The sequence below is a fragment of the Anastrepha obliqua genome, chromosome 5, assembly GCF_027943255.1.
Source record: "Anastrepha obliqua isolate idAnaObli1 chromosome 5, idAnaObli1_1.0, whole genome shotgun sequence".
Taxonomy (NCBI): domain Eukaryota; kingdom Metazoa; phylum Arthropoda; class Insecta; order Diptera; family Tephritidae; genus Anastrepha; species Anastrepha obliqua.
The window spans coordinates 90110302-90126955 of record NC_072896.1 but is presented as its reverse complement, the minus strand read 5'-3'; the positions used below and the strand labels follow the sequence as shown (position 1 = coordinate 90126955).

General features: G+C 36.6%; 1 protein-coding gene and 1 non-coding gene across 2 annotated transcripts; one reads left to right on the top strand and one right to left on the bottom strand.

The window, feature by feature from the left end:
- Positions 1 to 395: 395 nt before the first annotated feature.
- On the bottom strand, positions 396 to 16109 carry LOC129248367 (UDP-glycosyltransferase UGT5). Its single transcript, XM_054887892.1, has 4 exons — positions 15156 to 16109; positions 2232 to 2665; positions 1878 to 2094; positions 396 to 930 (listed from the first exon to the last, which is right to left on the bottom strand). The coding sequence occupies exons 1-4, from the start codon at positions 15830 to 15832 to the stop codon at positions 642 to 644; spliced, it is 1617 nt and encodes a 538-aa protein (XP_054743867.1). The 5' UTR covers positions 15833 to 16109; the 3' UTR covers positions 396 to 641.
- Positions 13923 to 14120, top strand: LOC129249625 (U2 spliceosomal RNA). The gene has a single exon (XR_008582678.1). It is a non-coding gene; the product is annotated as a U2 spliceosomal RNA (small nuclear RNA).
- Positions 16110 to 16654: the final 545 nt, after the last annotated feature.

Here is a 16654-nt window from a genome sequence, read left to right as displayed (position 1 = left end):
AATAGTTCAATAGTTAGGCATATGTAGATTTTACCACAATACATACAAAGCATTAGTTTAAAAGTAGTACAAACACCTTTTATTCATACATTTAAACTTGTTTCTGTGGGTTACATCTATCTACCTCAACTGAGTGATGGATAAAAAGTTAGATTTGCATTACAATGCATATTTTAAATAGCTGTAGTTCATCTTCATAGAGATATACAGTGTACTCTCTCTTAAGCGCACACCTAAGGGACTGTAAAATTTGTCCGCTTATGGCAGGGGGAGGTATATTGTGGAAGAGTTAACGTGTTATGGGAGGAGGAGGAGGTGTTAAGGATTTCTGGTATGTACCGCTTAAGCAAGGTGTCAGTTAGGAGAGAGTACACTGTACACATAAAAACACACAATTTTTGAAATATATACAAATATATATATTTATTTTGAAATCTCTACAAAGGGTGCATTAATAAATATTGTCAATAAATATGGCTGATAAGGCATTTCGTTCCTGTTGATGGATTCAAATATACGCACAGTTTACTTCAAGTATTCACACGTGCATTGAGGATGAGTTATTTACAAATCAGATATACAAAAATATTGTACAAGTATGAATACAAAGCAAGCAAGTGCGTATGCAGCCATTTCTTATTTTAGTGGGTTTTCACTTTGGTACTTTGATTGCTTTTTTTCGCGCACAATACTCGCAAAACCGCACGACCAATGAATATCAACACCCCGAGACCGGCTAGCAAAAGGCACACGCTGTCCAGCGAATAATAAACGAACCAATTTAATTTTGTCGCCTTTGTTTGCAGCAGCTTTTGTGCCGTTTTGCCTTGTTCCTGCAACAAATGCTCCACCCACCACACAGCTCTCTCCAGTGGTTTCTTGTCTTGATTGCGGAAAATATGCGACAACGCTGCGGCATGCTCGGCATAGCTATTGAAAATAATAATTTCAATTTCAATTTTAAATTAAAGTCCGTTGCAAGGTCATGAATTTGCATATACATATGTACAGTAATGTGCAAAATAAATGGAATTAAAAATGAATATTTATTTGCTACTCATTTTTTGGCAAGATTGAAAAATAATAACAACTCCAGAAAAAGTTCCTATAGTCGATTCTCTGACAAATGAGAGTAAAAATTTAAGAATAATAAGCCTTCTAAGGCTATGTAACTGGGTGTATGGCCGAGCTTCTCCTCCCATTGGTGGTGTGCGACGTGATGTTGTTCGACAAATGGAAGGACCTACAGTTTCAAGACGACTCCGAACGGCAGATATTTTTATGCGGAGGAGGATTGCCATTGCCTGCCGAGGGGTGACCGTCATTAGAAAAAACTTTTTCTTCATTTTTAATCTTTCACCGAGATTAGAACCTACGTTCTCTCTGAATGGCGAATGGTAGTCACGCACCAACGCATTCGGCTATGGCAGCCGCCTTTTCCGTAATAAGTCCTTCCAATTAAAAATAAACTCTTTGTCAGAAGTTGTAAGATTTTGGACTGGCAAACTCTAATTAACAGTCAAACAAAATTTCAAGCAAATAAGAGGAAAATTGAGGAAATCATAGAACTTTGACTGAAAGAATTTAGCAAGGGCAACTTGGTACTACTGAGGCTTTTGGCTCATTTCACCGATTTTTTTTAACCGATTTTTGTGTTTTTTATGTATATCCTTAAGCTGCGCGCAAGAGCGCAAAGGTCCTGAATTTATTCAATTTTTTTCTTTCTGTGCCTAAAAGAACTACAAAACTCTGAAAGAAACTAGTTTGCTGCAGAAAAACATTGCACAGCTACTCTTGCATATATTTTGCACAGTACTGTATATATTATATATATACATATATTATATGTACATATGTATGTACAATAGCATACTCACCTCTTACGCCGTATCTCCTTTAGCGTCGCTAACAAATTCTTCTCATTGATATCGTCGTAAAGCAGAATAGTGGCTACACCACGATTCTCCGCCGCATGCGCATTTGAGCTTTGATCGCCATAGAGCGGTGTTATGATTAGCGGTGTTCCACAGTAGATATTCTCCGTAGTGCCGAGAAGGCCGCCATGTCCCCAGAATAGTTTCACCTTCGGATGGCCTGCCAGGCAAAACAAAATACTAATTCATAAATGTTGAAATGTCTTGTAAATGTGCTCCGAAATAGCAGTAAGCTTTCATATTAGCGTAAGTATTTACTCTCTCTCTCTCTCTCTCTCTCTCCCTCTCTATACTCACATATCAAACTCAATTGAGGCGCCCACTTGACAAATAGGAATTTTTTGCTTTTGCTTGGCACTTCATCGGTCTCCCACTTCCAAATCACATTGAATGGCTGTTGTTCGAGTGCTTTTACTATTGTTTGCACTTTCTCGGCGGGCATGCTGGAAGAGCGCACCATGGAGCCCCAGCTAAAGAAGAGCACTCCTTCGGGTGGTGCATTTTTTAGGAATTTCTCAATATTCACAGGTAAAGTGGTATTTGCCAACTTCTCTTCGATGTGTATGCCACCCATTTCAATTAGTTGCGGCGTCAACGGTTTATTGCCAGTGAGTGTGTAATGTTGATTGACCAAGATAAGGCTGGTGCTGCGACGTGCAAAGTCATCAACATCGAAATCTACCTTCAGATATTTATTGATCAATTTGCGATCGTAATAATTTGTGCGATAACTGAAAAGATACGATGGAAATTTATTAGACAATTAACCGGAGTTAACCTTCAAATAAGGGAAAGTAGCTATGGACCACACGGTACCACACGACATGATTAATATAACTATATTGGGTGTACACACAGCAAACTACTAGTTTTGTTTTCCAAAATTTAATACTTTAATGTAGGCAAATTCGTACACTGTCATTGTCGAAAATATTGTCAATCTCGTAACACTACTTTTAGCCATCTTTCTGGCGGCATATAGACTTCAAGTTGAAAAAAAACTACTCGACTTTTGAGGCGAGCAATGTAACATCCCAATTTAGGGCTTCTCCTCGAAGCCTATACGAAAAGTAGCGTCACTGCGAATGTTTCTATATGGCACATTAAAATGAATTAACCCAGAAAGGACGAACAGTCAATATAATCCAAAAGGATGTCGAGAAGAAATTAAAAAGCCAAAAGAAATCGTCTGTTATTTAATGATAATTAGCCAATTAATTATAGAATTGTAAGATAGTTGTTTCGTTGGTTGAGTGATTCACCAAGAATCCAATTAGAGCTTCCATACCATTTTGTTGCCACATTCTCGCTACCAACAAGTTATACAATTATTTCTTCACGACTATATCCAGTCTGTGTGATTGAGAAACCTTTTGAGGTTGTTTACGTCTGAGCCGGCCAGCTCTTCGAGGTTTTCAAAAAGCGCTTTGCTAAGGGTTAACATCCTTGCCTTCCATAGGGCAGGGCATTCAAAGAGTAAGTGGAATATATAAGTAGTTTTCTTTTTCTCCGGTGGATTACAACTGTGACAATGTGTGTTGTGAGGGATGCCCATTTTGGCCGCCAACACTGCTATGGATCAGAAGCCAGTTATCACTGCCGTGAGTCTGCAGGCATCTCTTCGTTTCATATTTGTTGTTGTAGGTGGGCCCATAACGTTCTGCTAACTTTGCAGGTTGTCTAATCCCTCCATCTACAAACCGCGATTTGTAAATGTTTTGAGGAGAATGCATTCTTGATTGCACCCAGTGCAAGATTGCACCGATTCTGCAATAATATTATTCACGGCATATCCCAATTCTACAAGTTCGTCCGCTCCTTCGTTTCCTTCAATGTTCTGATGTCTCGGGCCCCAGATGAAGGTAACGTTATGGTTTACACTCAAGATGGTGAAGCTATGTCTGTTTTGTTCCACCAGTTTGTTGTAGCCGAATCCAGTGCCCAGATTGCAGCTTGGCTATCCGAAAGAATAGCGAATTTGCCCTTAAAAAAGAAGTCTGAGATTAGTAGCCTACAAGTTTCCCCTATTACCAATGCTTCCGTCTGGAAGACACTGTAAGTATTAGGAAGACGCACAGAATTTTCAATCCCAGATCTATGAGGATATAGTTATATGGTACCAGCTCCAACACCACAGTCCATTTTTAAACTATGTGTGTAGACGGTTGTGTCGATGTTATTTAGTAGATGTCTCTTACTCCATTCCTCCATTGAGATGAAAAGAGAGTGACAAAAGTCTTATTGAAAGTCACCGTGGGGACGATGCTATTAGACCTCCTCGAGGGGAACTGCGTTTGTCGCAATAGAACACTGGCATGACCATACGAGGTGTGTTCAAAAAGTATCGCGAATTTTGTGTTTTTTTTTCAAAAATTATTTATTTATATACATTTATTAATATCTATTTTGTCCCCTTTAAAGTATTATTATGAGATATTATGCACTCGTGCCAACGTTTTTTTCAATCTTCGAAACACTTCAAAAAATCTTTTTTTTATCTTGTTCAGCTCCTCCTTCGATGCCGTCTTTATCTCATCAATCGTAGCGTAGCGTCGTCCTTTCATGGGCCTCTTCAGTTTCAGGAACAAGAAAAGGTCACAGGGGGCCAGATCTGGGGAATACAGTGGCTGTGGCATCTTTAGTGTGTTGTTTTTTGCCAAAAAGCCAAAAAGTCGCGCACAAGCAACGATGTGTGAACAGGGAGTTATCGTGACGCCAGAGCAAATTTTTGTTCTTCCAAAAATCCGGGCGTTTCAAGCGGATTGCTTTGCGCAAATTGCGCATAACTTGCAGGTACTATTCCTTATTGGCCTGTGGCAAGAACTCATGATGCACAACGCCTCTGCAATCGAAGAAAACGGTAAGCAAAACTTTTACATTCGTCCGAACTTGGCGCGCTTTTTTCGGTCTTGGTTCGTGCAGCAGCTTCCATTGAGATGATTGAGTTTTGCTTTCCACGTCATAACCATAAACCCACGATTCGTCACCAGTTATTACCCTCTGGAGCAAATTTGGGTTGTCGCGGACAGAGTCCAACATCTCATTAGCAATGTTCATGCGATGCTGCTTTTGGTCGAATTGAGCAGTTTTGGTACGAATTTTGCGGCGACCCCTCTCATGCCCAAATCATTGAAAAAAATTGAATGGCAGGAGCCAATCGATATATCTAGATCCTTAGCAACTTCTCTAGCGGTCATTCGACGATTGGCCAATACCATTTTCTTCACTTCATCAATTTTTTCGTCTGTTGTTTAAGTGTTCGGGCGTCCAGCACGCTTTTCGTCGTTCACATGTTCTTGGCCTTCTGAGAACATTTTGTACCACCGATAAACGTTGCTTTGGTCCAAAGTAGCTTCTCTGTATGACACAGTCAACATTCGCGCGCTTAATTTCGTTTTTCACACAAAATTTGACACAGGTTCTTTGAACCATCTTTTTGAATAGGTAAAAATCGAAGACGAGCCGAAACACGTGCAAGCAGAGCAGCTGTCAACAATTAACTGATCATTTAAAATGGCCGAACTCGTCGGTATGAGTGAGAGACATGAGTACCAACATAAATTCAAAATTCGCGATACTTTTTGAACGTCAAGTAATTAGATATTGTAATCTCTTCCAAGAGCTTTCCACTAAACTACCGAATCGTATGATAAAATTGGTCGTATAACCGCCTTATAGAACCATAATGTATACTTGTGTTGAAGACCCCATCTTCTTCGAAGCATACCATATTTGCAGGCATACAGAGCAATTTCTGCTTTCCTTACCTGATCTTCAATATCCAGTTGCCCGCTAAGCAGTGTTGCCAATTTAGCGACTTTGTCGCTAGAATTTACGACTTTTGCTTGAGTCTTGGCGACAAAAAAAAAGTTTTGACGACAAAAATGAGTTAGTGACTTATCTGGCGACTTTTGGAGAGCAAATCAAAACCGTTTTAGGCAATAGATACTTTTCTGTAAACTTGATTACCCGTGAATGCCCTTTACCTTTCATACTCTAGAGTAACAATTTACTGACTATAGATAAAATAACGCAATCCGTCGCCATTTTTTTTTAATGAAAATTTTCGATATTCCGTATGTACAACGATAACTACATTTATACAAATTAACAAGCAATTTCAATTTTTAATTCCAGATGATCCGTTTTTGAGTAATCGATGCGACCATGGAGGAGGAAATGCTACACGAGATTGTTTATAACTTTTTTTATAAATTAATACAATATTTTTCCATAAAAATTTAGAATGCTAGTCTTTAATGGACACTTAATAAAATAAAAAAATCCGATCCACAAATTCCTTCATTTTCCCCCTAAAAAAATCACTTATTTCTTTGGCTGTCACAGTGGTGTTCCCCCTTAAAGCGTAGCTTTTTTATGCCACTTTTTCTTTACTATGCTTAAATATCTATATATGATGCTTTCCATTTCAATTCAACCGGGCTATTCGGGTCATGTTCTTCGATTTCGATGAAACTTAAATATGTTGCTCTCTGGTCAAAATAATGAGACCCGTATTTTTTATTCGCCCGAAAACAATTTTTTTTTCAAGAGTTATCGGCAATTTTGTTTTTCGGCTCAAAATCGATTTTTTTTAATTATATAAGAAAATTTTTTTTTTAAATGCCCATAACTTAGTCAAAAATGAACCGATTTTAATAATTTTGGGTTCAAAATGATCGTCATTACGACCGACTTCGTGTAGAAACAATTGCAAAAATGTAGTTGAAAATTTTTTATTTAGCAAAAAAGAAAAAAAATTGAAATTTTTTCGAAATTTAATATTTCAAAAAGTCTATTTTGTTTTTTTATAACTTTTTTCAAATCAAGAGGACACTTCGAACTTCAATTGGGCTGAATGCCCAGTAGCTAAAATGAGTTGTTTTTGAGTAATGAATTTTTGAGTAAAAAACCTGTTTCGCACTTTCTGTTTTTTGCAAAATAAAAAATTTTCAACTAGTTTTTTACAACTTTTTCTACATGAAATCGCTCGTGTAAGTAATGACGATCAGAAAAATTGCACAAATGCTCGGTATTTCAAAAACGATGGTCGAAAATGCTATTAAATGGATTCCCAAGGATGAAACCCGTGGTAGAAAACCAAAAATTACACCTACTATAAAGAGAAGTATTATTCGATGCGTAAAAAAAGGTCACATCTAAACGAATAAAAAATGATTTAAACATTGACGTTGACACATCAACGATTCGAAAAACACTCATCGGTGAGGAATTGAGAGCCCGTAGTGCGAGAAAAGTGCCATTGTTATCCAAAAAGAACATAAAACAAAGATTGCAATTTGCTAAAAATCATATCAATTGGCCTAAAGAAAAATGGCGTAACATTCTGTGGTCCGATGAAACAAAAGTAAACTTGTTTTCTTCTGACAGAGGTGTCCACCATGTAAGAAGGCCTATCCATCGAGAATTCAATCCAGAATATACTTTAAAGACGGTCAAACACGGTGGTGGTAGCATGATGGTATGGGGGTCATTCTCTTATTATGGTGTGAGTCCTCTATATCGCATCCAGAACATAATGAAATCGGCTGATTACATTGAAATTTTGAAAAATACTATGCTGCCGTATGCCAAAGAAAATATGCCACTCATATGGGTCTTCCAGCAGGATAATGACCCAAAACATACGGCAAAGTCCACAAAGAAGTGGTTCCAGGACAACAAAATCAATGTTTTAGAATGGCCAGCACAATCCCCTGATTTGAACCCCATAGAAAATTTGTGGAACGAAGTTAAGAGGGCAATCAGGAGAGAGTGTCCATCAAGTTGCGACCAGCTTTGGAATCTTATTCAGGATGCGTGGAACGCAATACCAGTACATGTTTGTAAAAATTTGATCGAGTCAATGCCTAGAAGATGTGCTGCTGTCCTGGATAACAAAGGATCCGCAACAAAGTACTAATATGGCACTAAGGCTTTATGCATCAATATTCAGTTAAAATATCTATTTAGTTTTACTTAAGTTATTTATAGCTTTAAGATTTCATGAAGTGTCCTTATTTTTTTCATACGTTAAACTATATAAATTCATATAAAATCACAAAAAAAAAAAACAAAATATATTATAGGAATAGCAAAAATTTTGTTATTAATCTTTTTTCTACCGTTTAAGAAAAAATAAATCGTTTAAACAAGAAAGAATTTTCGATTTTTTATTCGGTTGTAAATATAATGTAAGTTTGGGTAGGCGCTGTCCCTATTATTTTTCACATAACTGTATATAGGGGGCTTGGCACCTCCCATACAAATGGAATTTTTAACAGTCCGTATTTCTGGAAGTATTTACGTTAGACTACTGAAATTTGGTAAGGGGTTATATGACATTAATCCTTACCACATCCAGAAAAACTGCGTATAACGAAAAGGGGGGCGTGGCACCTCCCATACAACTGGAAATTTTTATAGTCCATATCTCTGGAAGTATTTAGGCTTGACCAATGAAATTTGGGAAGGGGTTATATGAGGTTAATCCCTAACACCTCCAAGAAAACTGAGAAAAACGAAAAAGGGGGCTTGGCACCTCCCATATAAATGCAATTTTTCATTGTCCATATCTCCGGAAGTATTTGGGCTAGACAACTGAAATTTGGTAAGAGATTATATAAGGTTAATACCTAACACCTGCATGAAAACTGGTGACAGCTAGAAATGGGGCGTGACACCTCCTATACAAATGGGATTTTTCATACTGCATAATACCTAAACTGACTTAAAAAAAGTTAAAGTTGTTTTGTAAACATGTATACTTTTTGATAGAAATGTGGGGTGAAACCCACGGGTATAAGTTAGTATTTTATAAATCCATTTCAAGACTTTAATTAATAATAATATAGTAAATTGTTGTATGATTTGCCTGGTTTTATTATAAAAGCGTAATAGTTAATATTATTAATTACATACATTTTCAAATTTCCATTTGAATCCAGTACTGGATCAACTTCGTAAATAAATTTTTCAACATTTCTTGAATCACTCATGCTTTCCAATGATATTTTAAAGACACAAATGTTTTTCAGACACAAATTAACAAAGCGTTAGAAAATTTAGTAGATTTATCGAATAATAATAATAAAAAAAAACCAGTATTTCAGGAAATTGAAACTAACTTCCGTTGATCTCAAATTTCAGTAGAGTTGGTATTAGTTATATTATAACTTGTTAATAAATAAGTAATTTAGTGAAAATGTTCGCAAATTCTATGTATGGAAATCAGGAAATTATGCAACAATAATTGCCATTGCCAGCAGTTAATGCAAAATCAAAAAGCACTAAGTCTTATTTATGAATGCTGATATAAAAGCCGGGTATTGTTTAAATGACTGCCTTTTCACAAGCGTAATAGTCGCAAAAATAGTTAATCATACTCGTACACATACATACATACATACATATGTATGTAGATAAAAAAAATAGAAGCATTGTATTCTGCTTTTGTTCATTCATTTCATTCGAAAAAGCTAATAGCTGGCCATACTTTTGCATACAAAGTGTCACAAAAGAGATTTCATGCTGACTTTGCAAAATATAGTACACTGTGTGTCAAAAGCATGTATATTACCACATAAAATACTAGAACAATTATTTTTTCATAGAAATCGAATGCAATAAAAATCGGCTAGTGGAGGAATTTTCACCCCACATCTGTCAAAAACCTACTGGTAATTGCTCAAAAAACAACATGAGTTATTTATTACTCACTCAAATTTATTGTAGCACTTACAAACCAAAATAACTTTCAAACGAATAATCTGGAATCGATTTAAGTTCTCACCGCGATCTGTCTTTTAAGTCTGCTATCGACTGAAAATATCAAACTCGAAGTGATAATTTAACTATTTGAAAGAGAAAAAAGTCTGCCAGATCCATATCAAGTTGGTACTCTGGTTGTTCGATTATATCTGTTGAGTTCTTGATCAGAAATTTATTTCCAATGATAGCCTTGAGAGATGCGTGTCAACGTGCTGCAAAAACCATGCGTTTTTTCCACAAATCTAATCTTTTTCTACGAATTTGATTTCTTAAAAGCTACCTCACGCCCAGATAAGATTATTATTTAACGTCTGACCTCTTATTATTTAAATTTCCATTGCCTTAAACCGGCTTCTAAATTGTCATTCTTCTTCTTGTTATTGACTGGCACGATAACCACTTACGCGATTTTGGCCGAGTTTAACAAATCGCACCAGTGATATCTTTCTCGTGCTAAACGGCGCCAATTGGATGCACCAAGTGCAGCCAAGTCCTTCTCCACCTGATCTTTCCAACGCAGAGGAGGTCTAACCTCTTCCTCTACTACCACCAGCTGGTACCGCATCGAATACTTTCAGAACCGGAGCGTTTGTATCCATTCGGACGACATAACCCAGCCAACGAAGCCGCTGGGCCTTTATTTGCTGCGCTATGTCTATGTCGTCTCAAAGCTCATACAGCTCATCGTTCCATCGCCGTTGCCAACGTGCGAAGGTTAAAAAATCTTTCGAGGAATCTTTCTCTCAAATACTCCAAGGGACGCTTTATCGGATGTTGTCATCGTCCAAGCTTCTGCGCCATACGTTAGGACGGGTATGATGAGAGTCTTATGAATTGTTAGTTTTGTTCGTCGAAAGAGGACTTTAATACTCAATTTCCTTGCTCGAGTTACTTAGTCCAAAGAAGCACAAGAGAGATTCTGCGTTGGATTTGAAGGCTGGGCTAAAAAATTGTGCTTAAGCGATTAAGTTCTGCGGCTCACACGATCTTTTCCAGCATCAGGTTAAAGAAGTCATACGTCAGCGGGTCACCCTGTCTGATACTTCGTTTGGTATCAAACGGCTCGGAGAACAACTTAATTCGTCCCCTTAGTATAACAATAGCCTATGTGCTCATAGGCTATTATTTTTTTATTCAATTTTTGGATTCTCCATCGTCGATTTTATATGTGGTCAAAATTTCGTCAAATTCTAGTTCCACAAAGGGGGTCAAAACGTCAGACAAAAAATAATAAATATTTACAGACATAACGAGATTTGAGTGAGAGCTACTTTCGACAAAAAGTTTGAAATTCATTTTCTCAAAGCATCAAAAAATTTATAGGCTATTTTAATACTAAGGGGACGAATTCTCGGTCATTTTTTGACATAATGTATTTTTCATAGTCCGATTGAGATATGGCAACCAACTTCATTAATAGAATTTTGCACCTTCAAACGAACCACAAAACGACACTCTCGGAGCGTTCAATTCAACAGCGAGAACAGATTTTGTTGACCAGTTATAGCATTCCATTTCAGTCATGGAAGCCACCATCATAAAATAGATGAATATTTCACTAAGAGTTGACTGGAAAATAACGAGAGACTGCATATAAGCTCAGCACATTCTGAAGCTAATTCACTAAGACAATTTGAGGGATTGATTGTCATTTTTCATCGTGCAAGCGTCAGATGTGAACAGCATTCTTGGCAACCATCTTTGCTTTGGTTGCCTTGGGAAAGGTGATGCGAAGGGAAACTTTCCATACGTAGGTAGAAGACTTTTGAGAAATGCAAACATTTGAGTCTTTCAAAGCTCAATAGACAACCCAGAGTTAATCGTAAAACCAGTAGATAAAAACCACAAGGCCTTCTGCGAGTGTCGTTTGTATTGTCTTAACAGGGTTTTATTACATCTGATTGCCGCTAAGTGCGTAAAATGAGTGGCTATTGGGAAAATATATGTAAAATACGCTTATCTTTGAGAGGCATGCACATATTTGCACTTATCTATAGACAAAGCATTTTGAAAACAATATTTTTCAACTAAATTCCACTAATATATTCATTTTTCCTTTGATAACCACCTGTTCGATTCTACAAAATATTTAGCTAATTTTATAAACCGCATTTTAACTGATAAGAGAATATCAGAGTTGCAACTTAAAAAAGAGCTCAATATTGTATTTGAAGATAACGGGCAAGTGGCCTCTAATTACGTGTTGTGCACCTATTGATATGTTCATATAGGAAATAGTATGTAACAATTTTTGTTGTTATAAATTATCAAAGTTTGGTGTTCATGTATCCAAAAAACTAGCAAAGTAGGGGAAAGTGAGAGAGCAAAATGACATTTCATTTTGAGAGGAATGGGCAAGTTTTTACTGGATACATTTGTACTTGTAAGAATTTGCAAGTGAGGAAAACAGCTGATCGCAAAGTAAAAATAAACACGTATTTAAATTTGCGAATTGAGTCAAAGTTATAAATTTGAATAAAAAGAAGAGGTTGTCTGTAAAGTCGGTTTACTGACGATAGTTTAACGTGACAACGTCATAAGAAAATACTGATGTAATGGTTGCAAATTTCAAAAGAAAATTTTAATTTTATTTGTTTGATAGATGTTTTGTATGGATATAGAGGAGGAGGTAAATGGAATCGCAATGGAATAGGTCAAGTTACATTTACACAAACGTGAAAAATGACGAAACATTTATCAAATTCATGAAAGATACATATGTTCAATTTCGATTGTGCATCAGACGTTAATAAGTCAACAACACTCAGAGGCTACAGCATCGATTTGACTTTTTCAAGACACATTACACTCGAAAAACCCTCTTTCATTTCCTACTTTTCCTATCATCGTCCTATTCTCAACAGAGAAATGGTTCATTACCATGCACACAGGAAGAAAGCATATGCATATACAAATATGTTAATTTATAGGTATACAAATGCGCATATACATACATATATACGCTCACTTAAGTAGGAGAGAGCAAGATGTCGACCGCTGACAAACGTTGTGCTCTTTGTCGTTCGTTCCGCGCTTTCGCTTGCAGTTTATGCAAGGTAACGACCATGAGCAAGATAACGACAAATTTTTTCGTGCGTGCAGCCGGCTAAATCGAATTATAAGACGTTATGACGTCAAAATGGTGATTAAAAACGAGAAAGAAAGATAAACGGTATAAAGTTCATTTCAAGTCATATATTAAATACAAATCAGTCGAGCAAGATAACGACGAATGAGCAAGATAACGACACATTTTTTCGTGCGTGCAGCCAGCTAAATCGATTTATAAGACGTTATTACGTCAAAATGGTGATTAAAAACGAAAAAGAAAGATAAAAGGTATAAAGGTCATTTCAAGTCATATATTAAATACAAATCCGTCGAGCAAGATAACGACGAATGAGCAAGATAACGACCATTGAGCAAGATAACGACACATTTTTTCGTGCGTGCAGCCGGCTAAATCGAATTATAAGACGTTATCACGTCAAAATGGTGATTAAAAACGAAAAAGAAAGATAAACGGTATAAAGTTCATTTCAAGTCATATATTAAATACAAATCAATGAATGGAAAGGAATGTTCTTAAGTTACTAGATAATTTTTGCATGAACAGACCTATAATCTCACACAACTTCAAAACACTTATTCCATTGATCCTCCAATCGCTTCATAACATCGCTTTAAGAATTTTTCCGAAGCCCTGCAAAATATTCTTTCACAACTTTTTGTTAAATTCTGAACGAATGTATTATATGTCACCACCAAATTTCTGAACAGTTTTTTGAAGTGAAAACTTCTTTAGAATCGTTGGGAGTGATTTGAGAAAAAGTGAAACGAAAAAGCGACCCTCTTGGCTACGAAGCGTTATATTATATGTTGATATAAACGTAGCGACGAACTAAATAACTTTTAGGCCAGCGCCGACAGCATAGCGCGATAGCCGAGCGGCTAGCAATGTGAGCTTCCGATCCAAAATTCTTGGTTCGAATCACAAGAAAAAAAAAATTTTTTTTTTTTTGAAATTTGCATTGTAGGACATTTCTGATTATTTATTGAAAACAGTTTTTTGGCTTTTCTATTTTTAGTTTAGATACTGAAAGTCAGTTTAAGTGAATCGGTATAAATATTTCGTACATTAATTTTTGTGAGCGTGTAATTCTCAAAAGGTTTATTAGAAAATGTATTGACAAGGTAGTTTGTTGGTTGTGTATGGTTATCGCTTCTCGGCCTTATGGCTAAGATCAAAGTGTGGTATCTGTTCTTATCAGCTTAACATCTGATAGATCCTCCATCCGAGGGCAACAAATGTTAAACTGATTTTTGGAAATGGGCGGAGTGTTTTAGGCGCTTGCTCCACCTCTGCCACGGGTTGGCCCGGTATTGCAGTACCGCCGGGATTTCGGCCCAAATTATTGAATAAATACAAGAAGAAATATATTAATACATTTAGCTTTGGTGGGAAGAGACATAAATTTTTATATGAATACAAGTAGACGAAAATGGAAGAAATTTGTAAGTCTGTTTCTTCGGTCCGTTTGGGTATTTTTTTTGACAACATCGAAACCAAAGCATTTGTATCATATTTTAGCTATCATAAGCCACTCGTATCATTTGTTGAAATTGAAAACATTGAGGATGAATAATAATAAAATGAAGAAAATAAAATATGAACTTTATAGCAATATTATAATGAACCTATAATTATCTTGCTCCTAATGCTGCTTTCGTCTCATTCTCTCTCAGTTTGTTTTACGGAAGGTTTCACTTCTATCGCGTCTAACCGTTAGACTGGTATTTTTTTCATATGTAATTCTTTAGGTAAAATGTGGAATGCTCGTTCAACTGAGATGCTTATGGTATTGGCAATTTTACGCTTAGTCAAACACGGAATTTCTCAAATAATACCATATAAAGGGTGATCTGATCGAAGGTACTTTTTCCAACAACGTTTACAAACTGTACAATTGTATTGTATTACGAAATTCGACGCTCTGTGAAAAGTGCCAATTTATGGTGTGTGGCGATGAGGCCCATTTTTGGCTATATGGCTACATCAATAAGCAAAATTGGCGTATTTGGGCTGAAGAGCAACCCGAAACCATTCAAGAACAGCCATTACATCCATTGAAATCAACCGTTTGGTGAGGCCTATGGGCTGTTCTCTGCAAACTACATACGTAGTTCACCTTCACTTTTAAACCCTAAAACCCATCGAGGCACAGTTCGAAATGAAAAAGCAGCAACTTTTAACACTTTCATCAGGTTTTTCTGAATTGCGGATTAAAAATTCATCGACTCGTCCACTTCAAATTACTTGTAAATAATGCAAGAAAAATTTAAATATTAAAATGCATATAAATTTTGGCTCCTCCACTAGTTCAGAGGCGTCGCTTTCAATACTTTTCTACCACCCTATATTTTAACTGCTAACAAACGTAAATTTCTTACCGATAAAGATTCTTGATCACCTTCATTTGCACAAAATTCAGCAGTCGTTGATGCCAGTTAAGTACTTCCGGGAAGCCGACAAATTCAGATTGCACATAGGAAGGAAAATCAGGCAATGCAATGCGATCGTAGTAGTAAGGCATTAATATACAGCTACTTAAGCCCACGACCGGAACTTGCAGTAAGTATGGAATACCCAACTGGCAATCTGTGTTGAAGTACTCGGTGATGACCAAATCGAATGGCTGTTGCTCGTGAAGTTTCAAAATCGTATCTACATGGCCGCTCTCATATAAGAGTTCACAGGACTTCTGTCCCTCGCTATGCAATACTTCTGCCTCTAAGAGGAGATAATGTAGCGGACGCCGTGGTAGTATTAGATCCAAAGTAACCATATTTGTTGTTTGATGGCCCACCAATAACAGCTCCTCATAGTTGGCAGGCTTAGTGTCGTTCGGCGCTTTGATATGGGTCACCACAGTAACGTGATGCCCGTGCTCAGCCAATGTACGCAAAAGTGGGTAAAATACTTTGAAGTGACTGTAGCCAAAGTGGCCAAATATACCGAGAATGCGACTGCCAGCGGCTGTTCGTATTTGGCCAGCTGAAATAGCCAGCAAAAAATAAATCAATAGCATTGTTTTTGTATTGTTGTTGCTTTGGCTTTTTATTTGCATGGCGTTTGATTTATTCACACAAAACTAGCACTAAATAAATTATCGATTTTGTCTCACTGTCTGTGACTTTTTTTTTAAACACTGTTGTTGGAAAGGTTCTCAGTCAGTTGGGGTGGACTTGCAATCTTAATTTATTATACGAATTATTTAAGGAAAATTTGACAAAAATTTTATTGCGTCTGCTAATGGAATATGCGGGCGCGTAATGTATCGGAGAAACCAAACAAGTCAAAAATTTAGCCGCCGCGTTTGGCCTACGTTCTGGCTGTTGTCTGCGCAGTCACTGACCGCAATAGCAAACCAGATCGTTCTTCCCTCAGAACGAATAATATGCTTAGTATATAATAATATGTATGTATATTTGTGCATACGCGTATTTATAAGTATTTACACATCTACATATGTATACAAATGTACGATTTTATGTTAGCACGATCGTCACACTCTTTTGCGGCATATTTATTTTCATTTTTATTTTAACTTTTTTTTTTATTATTCCCGAGAGATTTAACTTCCTCACAGTGCGCTCAGCGCTGATAGCGGATGATACACGCATATTAATGTATTAGAACTGTAAATAAAATTGTGTTTGCCTACTCAATTTAGTATAGCGTAACAATTGTTGTTAGGTGGGCTCGCAAAAAAACAAAAATGCTGAGCAATCAAAGAAACATGCATGAGAACTGATTTTGATTATTATTGTTTTTATATACACAACTATGTATGTATGTATGCATGCATGTACATTTGATTTTGATGAAGATTCATTGAAGAGTAGTTATTTAACGACTCAAATTAAATATATTATTTCAATTGCTGATA